General features: G+C 38.6%; 1 protein-coding gene across 2 annotated transcripts in view; it reads right to left on the bottom strand.

The window, feature by feature from the left end:
- Positions 1–21749, bottom strand: part of plxdc2b (plexin domain containing 2b) — a 136480-nt gene that overhangs the window by 41865 nt on the left and 72866 nt on the right. For both annotated transcript variants that reach the window (XM_047350523.1, XM_047350524.1), the window contains 3 exons: positions 20858–21004; positions 17140–17209; positions 6410–6532 (listed from right to left, as the gene is read on the bottom strand). In XM_047350523.1, the coding sequence (XP_047206479.1) occupies positions 6410–6532; positions 17140–17209; positions 20858–21004 (340 nt within the window). The remainder of the gene's footprint in view (positions 1–6409; positions 6533–17139; positions 17210–20857; positions 21005–21749) is intronic.

Here is a 21749-nt window from a genome sequence, read left to right as displayed (position 1 = left end):
TCTAGACAGCAGGAGTGAATAAATCAAGGAATAATTCCTCAAACATGGCCTTCATCTCTGCCCTCCAAAAAGTGGGCTTTGCATTACTTTTAACACCGCTTTGATTTACTGTGGACTTTGGAGAACCTATTGATGTCAAAGCTATTTGGCCAGTTGCCAGGGTAATAAAAGTTTGTTTACAGAGCAGCCAGACAATTTTTCCTTTACAAAGCCAGAACATTTCCATTCAAAGTAAATATGAGATTCAGCTCTTTTTTCGACAGCTTGGAGAGCAATTGCGACCGGTAGCACGGGAGCTTCTATAATAAATCACATGCTGTGTATGGACGACTCTCAGTCTAAACACAAGCTTCATGTGTAAAAGGATTAAATATGTTTGCCACCTCGTCACTCAAGTGTCAAACATTTAATATAAGACAAAGAAAACAGAGAAACACAACCCTGACAAAAGTACACCCTCTATCGGTTTCTACATTTTTACGCATCAGAGCATAATAAAAAGGGCTCTGCAACATTAAAAATTATTTAAATTTAATATAAAAAAAAAAAACTAAACCAAAAAAAACAGATTCTCAATGGGGTCCAAGTCAGGACAGTTTTCTGGCCAATCAAGTGCAGCAACACCATAGTTACTGGAACAGGTTATTTTATTTAGCAGTGTGGGCAGGTGCCAAGTCCTGCTAGAAAATGAAACCTGCGCCTCCATAAAGCTTGTCAGCAGAAGGAAGCATAAAGTGGTCTAAGCTATTCTGGTAAGTCGCTGCATTGACTGTGAACTTGATAAAACCGGCAGATGACATGTCACCCCAAATCACCGCTGACTGTGGAAACCTCACACTGGACTTCAGACAATATGGACTCTGTGCCTCTCCACTCTTCCTCCAGACTCTAGGGCCTTGATTTCCACATGAAATTTACACTTTACTGTCCTCTGAAAATGGTCGAGTTCTTTCTCTTCTTAGCCCAGTTAAGATGCTAGTAGCCCATGTCTAGAATCTGTCTGTGTGTAGTAGCTCTAGATGCGCTGAATTTAGCCTTAGTCCACTCCTTGTAAAGCTCCCCTAACTTCTTGAATGAATTATGCGTGACAATCCTTTAACAGCAGCAGTTATCCCTGTTGCTGGTGCACCTTTTCCTACCACACTTTTACTTTCTCTGAATATGCTTGGATACGGCACAATGAACAACCAGCTTCTTCAGCAGTGACCTTTTGTGCCCTACCCGTCTTGTGGAAGGTGTCAATGACCAGTCAGCAGTCTTCCCCACGATTGTGTAGCCTACTGACCCGGACTGAGAGATCATTAGAGACTCAGGAAACCTTGAAATATTTCACTCTATGTGTAATGAATCTATATAATATACAAGTTTAACTTTCTGAAATGAGTGACAACAAATATTAAACTTTTTCCACAATATTCTCATTTTTTTTAAATGTACCTGTATATTTTTTAGAAATGTAATAGCTGTCTAATCTATCACAGATGTAAGAAGTGTAACTGAGTCATGGCAGTGAGTCAGAAATGGCAAGCAAGACTGCAATTATTTATGACTGTAGGTCCATAATTATAAATGACTATTCTCCTACTTTGTCATGTCAAAATCTCAGATTCATGAAAAAGTCACAATTTTAACAATATCAGCTGGAGTTGAGTATGTTTTGTCATCTTTATAAATGTGGAGCATGAACACTTTTCTAAGAAGAGATTTAATTTCCCATCTGGTGATTCTTTATGTCTTAAAATCACTTAATAAAAGCCTGTCTGGGAATATAATTGGCAGTTAAACAAAACTTTACAGTTTTGTCAAATAACCTTGGAGATGTATTTCTAATAATTTACCAGCAGAGCATGTGAAAGTTGTGTCCTCACCTGTCATATTTCTTCTTTTTTTAGACATTCTAATCGACAAAAACAAGTGACAAAACAGATCATCAGACAGCCAAGCTTCACGCCGTCACTGTGAATTTTCACGCAAACTGCACACAGCTTTGTTTGTGACCAAACAGCTCGTCTCTGCTGTGAACGCTTCATCAAACGTGTTTTTACATTTTTAATGAAGGCTCCTCTACAGCACAGTAGACCGTGTAGTTCTTGTTTTGTATCGGCAGAATGCTGACTGATGGACAGTGAGCTGGGCTCCGGATCAATTGGCTGCCATCATGGTTAAAGTCTGATGAGCTTCTCTGCAGAAGGTCACAAAGTCGGTCTGTCAGTCTGATGCAGAGCACGAGACAGTAATGAGGGGAGTGATGGACAAGACCCATAAAACACAGGAAAGGAGGGTTACAAAGGTCCGCTTCCGTTTATAGTGAATAGAGTTGACTCTGGCTTGCAGAAGTGTTCATAACCAATAACCTTTATCATATTTTGTCATGTTACAACCACAAAATTAAAAGTTTTTCACTGGGATTTAATGTGACCAATGCAAAGGCATGCATAATGTGAAGTCAGGGTGAAGTGGTGATACTTTGTAGAACCAATTTCCTCTGCCATTACAGCTGCTAGGCTGCACAGTATATCACAAATATATCATCATCGCATTATGGGCATGTGCAATATTAATTCTGCAAAGGACTGTTTCAAGTGCAATAACTGTTGACTAATATCCAAGTGTTATGAACTTGCATTGTACATGCTAATGTAATATTTAAACAGTTGGTCAGAGTCTCGTGGCAGCAGATGCTCATACTGGTCACAAATTACATTGCCCATAATACTAAAGGTCACAGAGTTTAGGAAGCACAAAAGAAAAAGAGATGATATGAGAAAATAGGCATTGCAGCTGATACCATCCTTGCAATATTGACCACAATTATCATCATCTCGGATTTTCTAAAATCATGCAGCCCTGGTTTGAACCTACCATCTTTGATACATTCACACTGCAGGCAAAAGCGTCCCATATCCAGATTTTTCACGACAGTCTGAACGGCCCAATTCCAATCTTTTCACCTCCAAAAAATTTTGAAATGTGCCACTTTCATATTTGGTACTAAATCGGATGCATACTGCAGATGCTTTTCAAAGTCATGCAGCATTTCATCCAACTTTTATATCACTGTCCTGGCTCTGGCTTCGCATTCACACAGGCTTCTCTACAGAAGTAGCAGTCACTGCTCCTCAATAGACCATTGTAATAAGTTGTGCTCTGTTTTTTCTTACCTTTCTTCATCTTGTTGTGATGTCATAATATTGTTGGATCCCATTGCTCAACAACTTAACAATAACAGAGAAATGCTGCCATCCATTATTACTGAAGTGTGCTGATGTGTGACGTGTACATTCTCCTTTTGCACATGGGGGTCGCTTTGGGGTCTTGAACCGCTTAGACTGAAGTCTGATAGCAGTCGCATTTAACTAGTAGTTTAAACAACCACACAAAAAAAGATTTTAGCAAAACAATAGGAATTGAGCATGAAGACCTGCAGTGTGGTGTACATCTAGAATACATACAGATGTACATCTGGAGATATGCAGTAAATTTTTGCACCTTTTTCTTTGCTTAACAGCTCTGCCTCAGTAAGATAGAATGTAAGTATTATTTTCCAAATGTTGTCACATCAGTTGGATTTAGTTCTGGACTTGACTGGACCATTCTAAAACATGAATATGCTTTCATCCAAACTATTTCCTTTTAGTTCTGGCTGTATGTTTTCAGCCATCTACCTACTAGAAAGTGAATCTCCACTCCAGAAACAAGTCTTTTAAAAGCTTCCAACAGATTTTTCTTTCAGTATTTTCTTGTATTTAGCTCCATTCATCTTCCCATAAGCCATGTACAGTACATACCAAAGGTTTGGACACACCTTCTCATTCAAAGAGTTTTCTTTATTTTCATGACTATGGATATTGTAGCTTCACACTGAAGGCATCAAAACTATGAATTAACACATGTGGAATTATATACTGAACAAAAAATTGTGAAACAACTGAAAATATGTCTTATATTGTAGGTTCTTCAAAGTAGCCACCTTTTGCTTTGATTACTGCTCCGCACACTCTTGGCATTCTGTTGATAAGCTTCAAGAGGTAGTCACCTGAAATGGTTTTCCAACAGTCTTGAAGGAGTTCCCAGAGATGCTTAGCACTTGTTGGCCCTTTTGCCTTCACTCTGCGGTCCAGCTCACCCCAAACCATCTCGATTGGGTTTCCGGTCCAGTGACTGTGGAGGCCAGGTCATCTGGCGCAGCACCCCATCACTCTCCTTCTTGGTCAAATAGCCCTTACACAGCCTGGAGGTGTGTTTGGGGTCATTGTCTTGTTGAAAAATAAATGATGGTCCAACTAAACGCAAACCGGAAGGAATAGCAAGTCGCTGCAAGATGCTGTGGTAGCCATGCTGGTTCAGTATGCCTTCAGTTTTGAATAAATCCCCAACAGTGCCACCAGCAAAGCACCCCCACACCATCACACCTCCTCCTCCATGCTTCACGGTGGGAACCAGGCATGTAGAGTCCATCCGTTCACCTCTTCTGCGCCGCACAAAGACACGGTGGCTGGAACCAGAGATCTCAAACTTGGACTCATCAGACTAAAGCACAGATTTCCACTGGTCTAATGTCCATTCCTTGTGTTCTTTAGCCCAAACAAGTCTCTTCTGCTTGTTGCCTGTCCTCAGCAGTGGTTTCCTAGCAGCTATTTTACCATGAAGGCCTGATTCACACAGTCTCCTCTTAACAGTTGTTCTAGAGATGTGTCTGCTGCTAGAACTCTGTGTGGCATTGACCTGTTCTCTAATCTGAGCTGCTCTTAACCTGCGATTTCTGAGGCTGGTGACTCGGATGAACTTATTGTCCGCAGCAGAGGTGACTCTTGGTCTTCCTTTCCTGGGGCGGTCCTCATGTGAGCCAGTTTCTTTGTAGCACTTGATGGTTTTTGCGACTGCACTTGGGGACACTTTCAAAGTTTTCCCAATTGTTCGGACTGACTGACCTTCATTACTTAAAGTAATGATGGCCACTTTTTCTTTACTTAGCTCCTTTTTTCTTCCCATAATACAAATTATAACAGTCTATTCAGTAGGACTATCAGCTGTGTACTGTATCCATCTCCTTCACAACACAACTGATGGACCCGACCCCATTTATAAGGCTTGAAATCCCACGTATTAAACCTGACAGGGCACACCAGTGAAGTGAAAACCATTTTAGGTGACTACCTCTTCAAACTCATCAACAGAATGCCAAGTGTGTGTGGAGCAGTAATCAAAGCAAAAGGTGGCTACTTTGCAGAACCTAGAATATAAGACATATTTTCAGTTGTTTCACACTTTTTTGTTCAGTATATAATTCCACATGTGTTAATTCATAGTTTTGATGCCTTCAGTGTGAAGCTACAATATTCATAGTCATGAAAATAAAGAAAACTCTTTGAATGAGAAGGTGTGTCCAAACTTTAGGTCTGTACTGTACATGGCTTATGGTGAACTGCTACACTTGTCAGATTTATATTTGTAAAAACATAAAAACCATGTACAATTTTCCTTTCACTTTTACAATCATGTTCTACTTTGTGTTGGTCTATCACATAAAATCCAAATAAAATACAATGAAGTTTATGGTTATAGTGAGAAAAAGTGCTAGTGAAATCATAAAATGTTTGCAACAAATTGTATTGCTAATGTGTTTCTAACTTTGATCTGTTATATTAATAATACCAACATTATAGAAATTAAAATCTTATTCTAAAAAGGTCAGGTGTTCCTTTAACAGGGATCACTTATTATTTAAACATCTCTAAAGAAGTATATGTATAGTATATATAGTATAAGTAATAGCGACTAAAGGGTCTGCATTTAATATAGGATAATCTAGTCCAGATGCCAAAAAGCATTTAAAATTAATTTAGAACACTGCTCAATCAGAAGCAGTTTCAGCAATGTGTTCTTTCAGGATTGTTGGGGAAAAATTACAATGAATCCACCAAGGTAAAACGTTTGTACTCAAAGCCCATAAACCTGACGAATGAATCTAAAAAATTGAAAACAAACGAATTTTGAACTTTTAGGAACCCTTTTTTAATATGAAAAATAAAATTAAAGAGATTGTAATGTCATATAGAAATATAACAACCCGTCCTGACAAAGCACAACACTGTGAATTCCACCCCCTCGATCCCAGTATGCACAAACCATTGAGAATGGAAGAACATCAAAAACGAGACAATAAGACATGACACAAGCTGATGTTTCACAAACTCTGCTTAATGCACTCACATTTAGACCCACTTACGTTTTTCAATACGTCAGCAAAAACGACGAGATAGGAAACAGTCTGGCAGCAGTTTCACTATACATTAATGTTTTAGTAACTCAGTTTTGTCTGAGTTTGAGATACATCAGAATAAAAGAAACAAATGAAAACTGCTTAGGATCCCTATAAAAACAAAACAAGATGAAAAAAATAACTTACCATTATCAAAATAGATAACAGTAGAGTTTCTTGAGACACTAGGGTCAAAGTTGGCCATCAGAGGAGCGATGTACTGTGTTGCTGTGAGCATTCGATGGACGACATCTCCAGTATAAATAAAACCTGTAGATGCAAGCAAAAAGACAAAAAATATAAACAGGATTTTAGCTGGAAATAGCTCCAACACAGTTACTCAATGAGTTTTTGTTTTGTTTTGCTTGAAATATGTTTCTATTATCTATGTGAAGGGTTTCATACAAAACATCTTTTCTCCATAAAGTCTCTCACAAAAGTAGGTACAACCCTCACATTTTTGTATGTATTGTAACATATCTTTTCAAGGGACGGTAAAGATATTGATATAATGTAAAGTGCAGCTTGTTTAACAGCATAACTTTGCTGTGCCCTTGTCACAGTGTGTCTCTTGTTTCTGTATTTGTTTACGTTTTAGTTAGGTGGTTGCTTTCCAGTATGATTAGTCTTTGAGTTCCCGTTTTGGTGTCTTATTTTATAGGTTATGTTCAGTTTATTGTTTGTGGTTTTGATTCTGTAATTAGTTACGTTTAGTCAGGTGTTTTTTCTGTTACTGTTTGGTTAGTCCTTAAGTCCTCGTTTCTGGGTTCTGTTTCCTAGGTTCTGTTCTGTTGACTGTGTTTGTATTATTATTTATAGATCTGTTCCCCCTGTGTTCTGGTCCCTGGGTGTGTTTACAGTTTGTTTTTCGTCTAGTTCCTCCATGTCCTCATTTGTCCCTATCTGGTTCACCTGCTCTCTCTGCTTCCCTGCCTCCTTGTCTCACCTGTTCCCTGTTCTTCTGATTACCTGCCCTATAGTTTCATGTCCACCTTTGTCTGTATTTAAGTTTGCCTTCGTCCTTTGTTCCATGCGGTGTTGTTACGTCTCTTCCATCTCCTCGTGATATGTCACTTTGATGTCTCCTTTTGGGATTCTCGCCCAGTTTCGGATCCGCCGCTGGATCGCCAGAGCCTCAGCCAACCGCCGCCGGGTCTACAGAGCCTCAGCCGGCCACTGCCGGGTGTACAGGGCCACAGCCGGCCGCCGCCGGGTTGCCATGCCTGATTCCAGAGGAGACCGAGGGCGGGCTGCCTCCACTTCCTCGCCATGTTCCGGAGGAGCCTGTGGGCGGGCTGCCTCCATTTCCTCGCCATTGTTCCGGAGGGGCCCGTGGGCCTTACAGCCTGACTCACAGCCTGACACACACCAGCCTTCTACACCTCAGCCTCAGCTCAAGAAATCACTTTTTGACAATCTGTGTATTCTACTCAGATTTCTGCATTGTATGAAGTTACTTAAATATATGTAAAATAAGTCGTTTATACTGAGATGCTGACTTGGAAAAAAATGAGTTTTTTTTTTTTTATATATAATGAGATCTATACCTATAAACTCATCAGTCAGTCAGTCATTTTCTACCGCTTATTCCATAGTGGGTCACGGGGTAGCTGGTGCCTATCTCCAGCAGTCTATGGGCGAGAGGCGGGGTACACCCTGGACAAACTCATTTCATGTGAAAATGTATCTCCTCATATGTGGTGGATGGGCTGTAAAAACGCATCTATCTCTCTGGAAACCACATACAGAGCATGCTGTGAGGAAATCAGTCTTTACCCAAAGACCTCTCTCTTTATTTAGCTGTGTAAGGAAAATGAATCATCCCTTTTTGGTTAACTACCTGATAGCGTTATAATAAAGGTGGTGATTTTGTTTAATAGTACAATTAATAATTCAAATTATTAATTATAGTTATTAAGTTCTAGTAGCACAACAATCACAATTTCATAGTATATTTTGAATATCTAAAAGCTGTGGATGATTTTGGTTAGGAATTATACATCATTAATTATAATTTTCTTATAATACTCTCCAACTGTGGGTTATTTGCTGTTATTTCAGCTTTTACCTTTATGTTGTCTGTTTTTTCTCGTCCTAGAAGCTACACCTGGCCTGGCTCTGTGTTTAGCTGTGGCACCTTCCTGGAGGGATGCATCAGCTGAGATGCTGCTGCCAGCAAATTAATGTTCTCCTTCTACAGATGATGCCCTGTGTTTCAGTGTTTAAACCTGTCTCTCTCCTAGACATAGCTACTGGCTGAGCTTCTACTGTGGCTAACTATATGTGCTCTCCTTTATCCTCTAGACTTGAAAACAGGGTCAGAGTTCACCTGCTTAGCTGTCTTTCTCTCCTAGATTAAGCCACTAAAGGAGCTACTACCATCAATGTTTTACTTTTCCTTCCCATAGAAAGTACTCCGGGATCAGTGCTTCTCTATTTTCTTGCGTCTCAAACCCCCAGTTGGTCGTGGCAGATGGCCGCTCAAAATGAGCCTGGTTCTGCTGGAGGTTTCTTCCTGTTAAAAGGGAGTTTTCCTCTCCACTGTCGCTACATGCATGCTCAGTATGAGGGATTGCTGCAAAGTCAACGCCAGTGACTGTCCACTGTTTCTACATGATCATCCAGGAGGAGTGAATGCTGCAAGTCACTGCCTGGATGCAATTTCCAGGGTTTCATTAGATAGAAATTATTTTAACTAATTTGAATGAGAAACTGAATATGACTGCACTGTTTAATAGTTAGGATCAATTAGAATGTATGTACCTGACTTGAAATCTGTATGATTCAATTAAATTCACTTTTTAAAGCACCTTGAGATGACATGTGCTGTGAATTGGCGGTATATAAATCAACTGAATTGAATTAAAATCATAATTAAATATTGATGATCACATGATGATGATTGCACAACATAAGTAAACATCTGGTTTCAACTGCAGGTGCAGTCTGGTTTGTTTACAAGAACAAAATGGAAGTAAAACGTTTTTTTTTTATGTAACCAAGAGAAAAGAGAAGATGTCAAGAATGTGTTTCTGGTGCGTGCCTTCTCATCTCTGATTGTCTCAAGAATTGTTTGTATCTTTACATTATATACACTATTTTTCTAAAAGCAGCTGTAGAAGCATTACAGCATAGCCCACAGAAGATTTAATGATACTTCATATCATAATAAATTATTTCCAACTGAGAAAAAAAACCAGGACTGTTGTGTCTGCCCACTTTAATAAAAGTAACCATAAAATGCTTGAACTGAACAAATAAAAGTTTACTGTCATTTTATCATGCTTTCAACTCAGTCATGCTAATTGTTTGTGCTGTTCTTAATTTCTGCATCAGAAAAGGTTAAAACGCCCCTAGACACACACACACACACACACACATACACACACACACGTCTGAAGACATAAAGCCCAGAATGAAAGGTTTTATTTGTGTTGCTGCCCTTGCTTTCCACCAGTCTGAAAACAACCTAGCTTAATAGACAGTCTAAAGAAAATCAGACACCCTTTCAAAACACTAAAGAGGTGAGGGCTGCAGGCCACTCAATGAAGAGTCTATTCGTTCATTATAGTTGTCACTATAACCAGAAGGAGACTGGACAGAAGAGGAGAGGAGAGAAACCAGGGGGAGCAACAGATAGTGGTGAGAGAAGAGACATGAGTAATGGATAGAAGACTGAATCTGATTTTGTTTTTTTCTGACGGTGTTTATATGTTCTGCCTTCAAAAACTTGCTGGACTGCATATGTCCAAGAAAAACATGAGCGGGAATTATCAGAACCACCAGACTAAAAGCTTTACTTTATTGGACATGTTTAGACAAGCTCTTTGTTCTCAGGAGCAGAGCTGTATTTCATTTACAAAATGAATTCTGTTTACTGCAGCTGTTTTAAGCCTGAGAAAGGTCCAGGACAGGATCAGCATGCGCACCCGCGTTTTATTTAGTCTCCTGGCTTTAAATGACAGAGCTGTGAGATTTTATCTAAATGAAAGGTTTCATTTCATTGTTTTTTCTGTTTTTTTTTTTTTTTTTTTGCTGACTGAATCAACTGTACAGAGCCAACTTGTAACCACTTCTATCACACCCTCAGATCACATGACATGTAGATGTTCATGATCCAACACACTGTTAGGATAAAATAATAAAATATGCCAGAGAGAAAGTGGTCAGCGGCAGATGGTCAGTAATTTTAGATGACCAGAGCAGTGTGAGAACATTAAAGCTGTTTCTGATTCACTTTAGAGGACACTGACTGCTTAAAAAGCTCCTTTTGCAACGTTAACTCAGTTATCAGTTGAATATGCTTCAACATGCTGCAATTTACGGGAACAAAGCTGTCTTAAAAAAAGAGCACAGCTGGTGTGACACCACTTATTCTTTTGTGAAAGGGTGGAAAAAGCCAAGTTCCTGGCAAAAACATTCATGAGTCTTGAACATTTTTCACACACATTACAACTACAAAGTTCAATGCATTTTATTAGGATTTTATGTGGCAGTCTGACACAAATAAGTGCACAATTGTGAAGTGGAAGAAATATAATTATTTTCATATATTTATTTAAAAAAACAAACTGAAAAGTGTGGAATGCCAACATCTTTTCTTTTGGGTTATGTCTCTACCAGTTTTATGACATGTGGCTTTAATTTTGGATTTATTACGATTTGCTTTCCATATTCAGTTTATTCCTTAGTTGTAATATTCCTCGTGCTTTTGTTCTGTACCTAAGTATTTTTAATACATTTATGTTCTTCCCTGAGTTGTGGACTTTAGTTTCAGTTATTCTGTGTAGATTTAGTTCCTGCTTTGTTTTGAAACATCTCTTTCTTTAAGGTCTGCGTTTTATTTCATGTTTTTCTGTTGCTGACATTACTGTTTCTTTGTCACCTTTCGGTTAGAATCGGGATTCCTTCTTCTCTGACGTTTGTGATTTATACACTTTGCTGGTTTCTGGGTCTTTGTTTTTTTCTGTTTTCCTTTAATCATTTCGTTTGCCTCAGCCCTTAAATCTCCCACAGAGTCGATTGTACTGTGTGTTTTTTGTGAGCAGACGTTTGGGATTTCATAGATGAGTGTACCTGTTTTCTACATTTCTCGAGACTGCCATGGCATCATCGGACAAGGAGGAAGAGCTAATTTGCCTTGTAGCTTTGGAAAAACAAAAGAACGGGAGGTGGCATCATAGTAGGACTGCCTTTTGCCCAGCCATTAGCACCTTTACCACCGTCTTTTTTCTTTCATCCTCCTCTACCTCTCATCAGAGCTAGACTCCATAAAAGGATGTGAACTCCGGCAACTACCAGTGATTGAGGTCTGTATCAGATCTTCCTGGTGCAATTCTGCCACAGAGTAAAAAAGGTGCAGTCTGGAATCTTACATCATACAGTGTGACAGAACCTTGTACTATCCAGCTCACACTGTGTGACAAGTTCAAGTCCTGACCAATTGTTGAAATCCCACAGTGTGTGTTGGGGTTAACAGGTTTTCCTCCAGGATTCCCCTGTATTTATTGTGATTCATCTACCCATTAACTCTCACCAAGTTCCCTGTCAAAGAAAAGAATCTCCACAGCATGATGCTGCCACCACCATGTTTCATTGTGAGGATGGTGTGTTCAGGGTAATGTGCAATGTTTCAAAACTTTTCCTCCCAAGTAGCATTATGTAGTCCACAATGTTCAGTTGTGGTATCATCTAACCCAAGCACCTTCTTCCACATGTTTACTGTGTCTCCTACATGGCTTGTAGCAACTGCAAATGGAACTTCAAATAGCTTTCTTCTTGTAAAGCTTCCTTAAAGGTCAGATTTGCTGTGTAACTAATGGTTATTCTGTCAACAGATACTTCAACCCCAACTGCGAATTTCTGCAACTTCTCCAGAGATACCTACCATAGCTGCTTGCCTTTTTCACTGACTAATGCTCTTTTGTCCAGACTGTAAATTTACGTTGACTGCTGATGGTTTAATAGTTTTGCATTGGTGCCATAATCTTTGCACTGTCAAATGATGGATTGAACGGTGGTCTGTGCGATATTCAAAGCTAGGGAAATTGTTATATATGCTAACCCTGCTTTAAACTTCTCTACATCTTTTTCTTTGACCTGTCTGTTCTGTTTCTTGGTCTTTATGATGTTGTTCCATAATATTCTCTAACAAACCTTTGACGGCTTCACTGAAGAGCGGGGTTTTTATTGAGATTATATTAAACCTAGGTTAATAATGTTTCTATAAATATTATTTGAATAAATAAAGGCAGCTAGTTAAACACCATTGAGAATTGGTCATCCAGAAGGTTAGTTTTATTCAGCATATCATTCGTTAAAATGTTGTTTTAGCAAAATAATATTTTATCTGATCTTGCATTGTGAATGGTTGTCTAAAGGTATGCTGATTATTACTTAAGTTAGTTCCAAGACTAACTTAACTTCATTTCCCGATTCTTCAAGATAATCCTTGGTTCTCAAACATAAACATTGCATGGTAATGTTGCATCACTCTTTTGGTCATAATTTCCAATCATCTTTAATCAACTTGTTTATATTGTACATAGCCCATTAGTTGTCATTATTCTTTAATTCTGCATGGTAGTTTAGTTGGATTGTTTTAGCATAGTAAAGAGTTTGTTGATTGAAATATGTTTGACTTTGAGTTGACTTATTTTTGTTAATAAATTCTTGTATTTTAAGAAATTGTGTGAATTCATTCCATGTGTGCAGAGTTTATGCTGTTCAATAATATCAGAGCTCGTCTCACACCTTTCAATTTTGTCTTAATACCATCGCCTTACTGGGCTGGTATTCACAGGACAACCCTTAACAGACCAAAATATTATTTCATAAAATATTAAAATATTAATATTAAATAATATATTTATATTCGTAATCACAACATGATAAAAGGTATTTATCCTCATTTCTGAAACCTTTCGCCCTTCTTTTAGATTAAAATGGAACTTTTTTTAAACAACTTAAACATTTACTGTTTACACAAAAAATGTGCTCCTTTGTAATTCCAGATTTTCAGTATGTAAGCATACAAGTGAGTTAGTGAGATGTTTGAAAAGGCCACATACCAAAACAATGTTAGGGCTCAGTATGTTACTGTGTTTTATGGCTCTTGGCTCTTTTACTGTTTAGAAAGAAGATAAATAAATGGAAAACTGCAGAAGTAACACCTCTGCTTTTCTTTTTTAGACTAAAAGCCAGAGAGAGACCAAACCCAAACTAAGAACCAGCTCTCAGGTTTGCATATGAGGAAGACAGCTATCTATTACAAGGCCTTAAACGTCCCTTCTTAACTTGTCTTTTAATAAAGCTTATAGTTATACAGCTTTAGGTCAAACTGAGCTAGCTATGCTGCTGCAAGATAATGCTTCTGGAAACTATACTGAAATATTTTCTTCACGCTGCTGTTTTCTCTTGCAACTCTCCATTTATGTAACTGCAATTATTGCTGACATTTACTTTACCTCTATTTTTCCCCATGGAAAGAAATACCAGATCAGTGATGTCCAGATTAGTTAAGCTTCTTTTCTGGACATAGACAGTGACAACGTTAATGTTGCTATTAACTGTAGGTACTATTGCTGTTTTATTTTTCCATAGAAAGTACTCCTGGTTCAGCAATTTTGTGTTTAACTTTCTCTACTGGACAGAATGGCTGACAGCACTTGTGCTGCCCTTTGTTTATTCTCTTTGATTTTCTTTCCCATAGAAAGTGTTCCCGGCCCAGTGGTTCTGTGTTAAGCTGTGTCTTTTATCCGGATGAAGTCAGTTACTGAGCTTTTGCTGCCATGGACTTTGTCTACTCTCTTTTTTTGCCTTTCCAATAGAACATAACCATGACATGTTGTTTAGCTATGTCGTATTTTCAAATTAAGCCAATGACAGAGCCATTCCTCCATTTACTTTGTATGCTCACTCTGTTTTTCCAATAAAAAGCACTCCTGACTTAGTGCTTCTGTGTTTTTTGTGTCTCTTCATCCTGCTCTCTCAACCTCAAGTCAGCAGATCCTGAGACTAATGTTGTTCAGGTTTTCTTCTTCTTAAAAGGTGAAAGGTAGTTTTTGAATTGTCCACTGTTGCCACATGCGTGCTTAGGGTGATGGACTACTGCAAGGTCAACAACTTGATAAATCGACTGGAAGTCTTTACATGTAACTTTTTTACCAATTGGGATTAAATGATCAACTGAATATGATTGTATTGTAATGAATTTGGTGGTATGTAACTGGATTGGAATCTCACTGTGTGTATAATTAAATGAACTGGATTCATCTTGATTGAATTTGGACATTATTGGACTCTATATTATTGGATACAAATTGGAGTTTCTTGTCTTGTAGAATGCATGAAGATTATATTTTTGTGAATTGGTACAAAATAAAATCACTGAACTGAAAGTGGTATTATAATTATCTGGCTCTTCTCTTTTTTCAGATGTATAAATCTAATGGAAAAAAATGGGTCCCTTATGTGAAAGCAGAGTTGCTGACAAGAATGAAGTAGAAAAGATGGCAGAGTGGTGAGAGGATGGGGTGACTTGATAGAGGGATAGGACAGGAGGCGGTCTCGGAGACAAAACCCCTGAGGCCTGTAAAAGGAAGATAGCTGCCTCCTCCTCCTCCATCCTCTTGGTGTCGCCTCTCCATCTCTGTCTAGAGGAATGCAAATTCTTGTTATCTCCTCCCTGCTAGTAGAGCCTCTGCCCATTCTCCCAAAGTGTCTCTAAAACCAGCTTACAGAGATTAAGGATCAAGACAGTGATGATAATGATGATAACAGCCACAACAAATCATTTCTATATTATTTCAGAGGCAGCAAAAGGCAGCTCTGCATCTCTGGAATAGTTGGGTAAAAGCAGGGCTTTGGTCTTTGATGTGATAATAGCTGGCTGGGGTATTTGTGGTATTGCTGTCAAGACTCAAGTGGAAAATTGCTTTTGCACACTGTGGTGAACACAACTGCTGTGTCACGTTCCTGGCCTGAACACTGTCTGATACCCCCACCTCTGTATCTTAGTTTATCAGGGTGCGACTTAGCAGAGCGATTCCTGTTTCCAGCCCAAAAGCCACGGGTCTTGTTTCTCCTCCAGCTAAGTCTGGTGTAGAGAGAGGCTAGTACTGGATGTGGGAGTGGTTTGTTTTTCGGTCTAGCAGACTAACCCACGGAGGTGAGAGACCTAAAAAGGTCTCCTATCAGGCCGACTGCTTGGCTGTTAGGGGTTTTGTTGCATGATTTGTGCCAAATGAGAAACTTCATTGCTGACACTTCTAATTCAGTTCCCCCAAGGGCAGGATTTTAGGATTCCAAATATTCACATACATTGTAAAAAAAGACACATTTCTATCCTCAGTCTCTAACATTGAATCAGACTAAACTTTTCCTGTTTTAGATAATACTTATGTGTGCTAAATGCCAGATAGTGAGAGAAGGAATTTTGTAGTTATTTGTTTTTCATTAAAATGAGAAGCATACAGACATTTCCTTAGTATTTGACTTTTAACTAGGGATTAGAGAAGACTTCCCTCTAAAACTGTTTTACTTGGTCCAACATTTTGGGAATCCTTCTCAAGCTTTACACAATAGTTTGCTGGTATATTGGCCCATTCCTCCTGATAGAACTGGTGTAACTCAGTCAGGTTTCTGGGCCTCCTTGGTTGCACACAAATGCACACAAATGTTCTACTGGACTGAGATCAGGGATTTGCAAAGGTCAATCAAAAACATAAACTTTATTGTCCTTGAGCTACTTTCTAACAAATTTGGTGTTACGTGCATTTCGAAGACCTGTTTGTGTCCAAGATTTAACTTCTTAGCGGATGTCTTGAGATGTAGTTTCAATAGTTCCACACAATATTCTTTCTTCTTGATGTAATCTATTTTGTGAAATGCATCCAGCTGTCCTGCAGCAAAACACAAGTCATGATGTAGCCACGTCCATACTTCACAGTTGGGAAGGTGTTCTCACTCTTTCTGTTCTTTTTGGATTAATAGCTTCTTCCTCGCTAAGTATCCTTTCAGCCTATGTTAGTACAGGAATCGTCAAACTATGAATAATGATGCTCTCTTACAGCTTCAGCCAGCAGCTTAACACTGTGTTTTGCCTTTGATCTGGGAATTATATGCAGATTTTACAACAAACACATGAATCTCTTTCAGGGTCCGGGAACCTAACTCCTTCCTCAACAGTACAATGGTTGGACATTCCCATGGTGTTTCCATATAATAGAAGATGTAAATGGCAACTTTAGGTCTCTGGAAATTGTACCCAAGGATGAAGCAGACTTGTGGAAGTCCACTACTTTCCTCTTGATATCTTTCTTGATTTATTTTTCCAAGATGTCACAAAAGGACGTCATTGAGGTGTTGCCTTGAAATACATCCACCTCGGTGCCTTGATTTAACTCAAATATTTTGAATTAAACAGATCAGAACACAACATCATCAGCTGTGCTTTTTCAAATTGTTATAAAAGTTATAGCAATCTTCGTGTGTGTAACTTCGGAATTTGAAGATAGTAATAAAAGATTCTCACTGACATTGTTTCACAGATTTAAATACATTTGATGATCCTAACTGACCCAAAAAATGAAATATCTCTTCAGATTTAATGTCAGACAGTGAGAGGAAAAAAATCAATTGTGTCTAATGGTATATGTAAATATCTGGTTTCAACTACAGCAGTCAAGCGGACCGGTAGCAGAGCACAAACTTAGCCCTGATCACCATGTTAATTTTACAAATCTCCCAACAGCCCCATCCTAAACCTCACAGAAATAAAATAAAAATCACAGTGTCCACTCTAGTATGCCAAGCACATATCTTTGGTCCAACAATAACAGACATAACTACTATTGAGAGAGCAGCTTCCAACTTACCACCAGTTGCCACAGTGATTTCACGCAGGAGATGTCCATAAAACGGGAAATCGAAGGACAGATTAACTCTCTGTGAGTGGAAAAACAGACAGATGGCTCGAGTCAGGAAGATGGAGGGAACAGAAAATCCAAGAAGAGATTCCTTTTATCTTAAAAACAAGCGGAGGATAAAGATCAGAAGGAAACTGGGAGCAGTAAATATAGAGGAGCCTTGTTTGTTACTGCACAGATACAGAATATAAATGATGACCTTTGCCACACATTTTTCAAGATAATAGAAAAAAAGACAAATCTTGACAGTTAAACTGTTTGGTTTTTTATTCCTAATGGACTAAGCTGTGTATTTATTATTAAGGTCGCATGTTGTAATGTCTTGCAGAACTCAAGGACACAAACTTATTCATCTTTCCAAAACTGTTTCTGAAAGTTTCACTAAATTAATTTTAAGACTGTTACATGAATCCTTAAAAACAAGTTAACTTGTAACCAGCTTGCGAAATAACTAAAGTGAGTTAAATATAACTTTCTCAATAATGTAAGTGGTTCTTGGTACTTGCCTGTGACTACAACACTTTTACATATGGGTTGCCTGAGTCTAATGTCTTCTTACATAGTTTAAAATCAGCTTTACTACAGTTATTCTAACCAACAATTGTATTTAATATATTCACTCACCAGCCACTTTACAAGGTATACCTTGCTAGTATTGGTATGGGCCCTCTTTCCCTACAGAACCGTCTCAATTCTTCATGAGATAGATTCAGCAAGGTGCTGGAAGCATTCGTCAGACATTTTTGAGCACACTGTCACGATAGCCTCATGCAGTTGCTGCAGTTTGGTTAGCTGCACATTCATTATCCAAACACACGTTCTACCAAATCACCAAGGTGTTTTGATGTGCTGACATATAGTACTGTGCTAAAGTTTTAGGCAGGTGTGAAAAAAAAAATGCTGTAAACAAAGAATGTTCTCAAAAATAAAAGTGTTAATCATTTATTTTCATCAATCAACAAAATGCAGTTAATGAACAGAAGAGAAATCTAAATCAAATCAATATTTGGTGTGACCACCCTTTGCCTTCAAAACTGCATCAATTCTTCTAGGTCCACTTGCACACAGTTTTTGAAGGAACTCGGCTGGTAGGTTGTTTCAGACATCTTGGAGAAATAGCAACAGATCTTCTGTGGATGTGGACTTTCTCACATCCTTCTGTCTCTTCATGTTATCCCAGACACACTTGATGATGTTAAGATCAGGTCTCTGTGGGTGCCATACCATCACTTCCAGTAAGTCTTGTTCTTCTTTACACTGAAGATAGTTCTTAATGACTTTGGCTGTATGTTTGGGTTCGCTCACTTAGCATTTTGTAAATTGATAAAAATAAACAAGCATCATTTATATTTCTGAAAGCATGATTTGTTTATAGCATTTTTTGACACCTGCCTAAAACATATGCACTGTGACGGAGGACAGTGAACTCAGTGTCATGTCAGAAAAAACACGTTTGTGTTGATCTGAGCTTTTTGATATGGTGCACTATCCTGATGGAAGTATCTATGAGAAGATGGGTACACTGTGGTCATAAAGGAATGGACGTGGTCAGCAAAAATACCAAGGTAGATGTGTTTAACTGGTAAAAAGAGGGCCATAGTATGCAAAGAAAATGTCTCTCACACCTTTACATCACCACAAGCCTCAGCTGTACAAGGCAGGATGGATCCATTTAACATGTTCTCTTCACCAAATCTGGGCTACACCAGGTGAATGTTGCAGCTGAAAGCGAGACTCATCAGGTGAAGCAACAGTTTTCCAGTCTGTTATTGACCAATTTTGAGAAGACCGTGTGAACTGTAACCTTAGTTTCCTGTTCTTAACTGACAGGAGTTTGACCAAGTATGGTCTTCTGCTGCTGTAACCCATCTGCTTCAAGGTTGGACATGTGTGATCAGACATTGTATTCCACATAACTCTGCAGCGAGTGGTTCTTTGAAATATTGCTCGGAACTACAGCAGCTGTGAACTATTTATTTTGCCGTTTGTCAAAAGCAAGGAACAGAAATCCTTTTTAGTTTTTGTTGTTAAAAAATCGAATTTTTGAGACGATTTTTTACCATTTGTGGTATAAACATTGCAAGAGTCAAAAACAATTTTTTTTGGTTACAATTTTTAAATAATCTGAAATTATCATGTTTCTCATTACTTTTTACTTAAGTAAAAATTCACTACTTTTTCTGTATTCTCGGTAGGATTGTGCTCACACACTGTGGTTAATGGATGCATAATTTTATCTGTGCACCGAGTACGCCACAGTAACTGCCAGAGGGGATCATGCAGATTGGCAGTAGCAATAAATACTGCAACTACACAGCCCTGAATTAGTAATCTCGTGGTAAACCGCCCTGAATCCCACAAACTGTGCAACCAATTCCACAGCTTTACTTCTCTGCAATCCTTTGATGGAGCTGACCGCTGTTGCTGTGTTTTGTTTTCTGGCCTTATCAGCCAATTATTTTGTGCGTCTGGGCCAGTGTTCCGGCAGGCGGTGGGCCTGGAAAGGAGCATGTTCTGCTGAGATTTAAGCAGTTTCTCAGGACTTTAACTTCCCATCACAATGAACTATTTGTTTAAAACATTTGCCCTCTGTCACGGCGCCATGGATAATTCCAGCTCAGATGGTTTTCCTTACTCAATGAATCAGCCAAGATTTATATGTATCCTTTGTGACTCTGAAAAACTGGGCTGTCCAATAAAACAGGAGATTCACGTACTGATTTGTCAAACTAAGCCAAAATCAAAGAATATTCCAAAATCCTTTAAATATCTTCTTTTAGCTAGAATGTCTCCTTCCTAGTATGAAAAATCTAGGCAGTGTGCATGGTTCAATCCATCATTACTAGAGTGAAAGCAGAGGAGCAGAATGCACGTGGGACTATTCTGTCTCTTCATCAGCTATTGTTCACTCTGGTTACTTCCTCTCTCTCTGCTGCCATGCTGTTCTATGTCCCTGGTCGGCGGCTGCTGCCTTATGTGACTTTATCAGTATGCTGCTCACGTGGTTCACCTGCCAGCACCGACCTGGAGGGAGGGGAGCTTTAAACATAGCTGCAGAGAAGACTTTAACCTGCCTGTATTTTTAATCCCTATCTCATCTTACCTTCATAAAAAAAGATGACAAATGTGCCCCCTTTGTTCTTCCTACAAGTAAAACAACAGTTCTGTTTGTGTTGTACGTTTACATTGGGAAGAATACATTAACAGATAAATTGCATGTGGAGGGAGCCATGCTTTACTCAGTTGGCTGCACTCTGAGGGAGACAGTTGATGAGCTTAAAACTCCCTTCCAGGAGTTGCAGGTTTTACTGTGAGACTTAAAGTTGAGTCTAAATGTGAAGGAAACTAAATATGTTCTATTTTACCAGAACTAATTTTAAAATCTCAGATAATGTTGGTATTTCTGCCTTAGGGGAGAGTATTGAGCTCGCCTCTTCCTTCAGAGCATATTAAGCATTTAATAAAAAGTTAAAACTCAGAACGCTTTATTTTTGAAAATATGACCTGTCTTAATTTATGAGTCGGGAAAAACTTTTTTAGCCTAAAATTGGAACATTTTGACAAAATTTAAATATTTTTAATCTATTAATTTGAAAAGACAACAACTAAGGGCTAAATTTAAACATTTAGCATCATTAAATCTCCCGTCAAGGTGTTGTTGACTTACCGCCGCCTGTCTATGTGTGTTGGACAGAATCCCGTGGATCTTCACTTTGTCCTTCTCCATCTGGTCAATATTTACCCACAAGTCTTTGCTCATAGGATCTGAGGGGCCGTACATTTTTGATGTGTAATAGTTGTGATCCATGTCCTCCTAAAAGTAAGACAAAACAAAAGAGGGTTTGGGCTTTGAGTTTACATAATACCATGAAGGTAAAATATAGTGCCTTGCTCATTTTTTCATACCGTTTTAACTTTTCCACATTTAGTCGTATTTCAACAACAAACCTGAATGAGATTAAATATGACAAACCAACACAAAGTAGTGCATAATTGTGGAGGAACATTCTTATAAATTTACAAAACACTGTAAATAAGTTGATAACATAGTCTTTTAAACTTTAGTCAAGACCAAAATGTCATTACTAATTGGATTAGGCAATATTAACATTTACATTGTTATGTAAGGTGTCCATTCTGTTTCCAGTTTAGTCCCATCACCATAATCACTGGTTTTAATGGGTATTTAAATTACACAAAGCCAATCAACTAATTATTCTCTTCAAAAGTCTCGGCCAGACTGCAAAATCAGGGCTACGTTTTATTTTTATAAGCTACGTCGCAGGGGCCTTTCTGCTTTTATTGTTTCCTGTGCTGAATTAGGAGGAATGCTTTTATTATCTTTCTTTCTCTCTGGGTATAATGATACATAACAGCTGCGTCTCTTATCTAAAACACTGTTAAAGTTAATATTCTGCTGGATGGGGAGGCGGGGAGGGGCGAGCGTCTCCTGGCTGTGATCTGAATAAAAGGGATCTCACACAGCTCAGTGGTTTCTGTGATATACAGGCACTAACAGTCAGAGCTGCTTCACTTAGGTTATCAAAATGCCAAGAGAC

This window comes from Girardinichthys multiradiatus, chromosome 21, assembly GCF_021462225.1.
Source record: "Girardinichthys multiradiatus isolate DD_20200921_A chromosome 21, DD_fGirMul_XY1, whole genome shotgun sequence".
NCBI lineage: Eukaryota > Metazoa > Chordata > Actinopteri > Cyprinodontiformes > Goodeidae > Girardinichthys > Girardinichthys multiradiatus.
The sequence above is the reverse complement of the archived record's forward strand: the minus strand, read 5'-3'. Positions and strand labels throughout refer to the sequence as shown.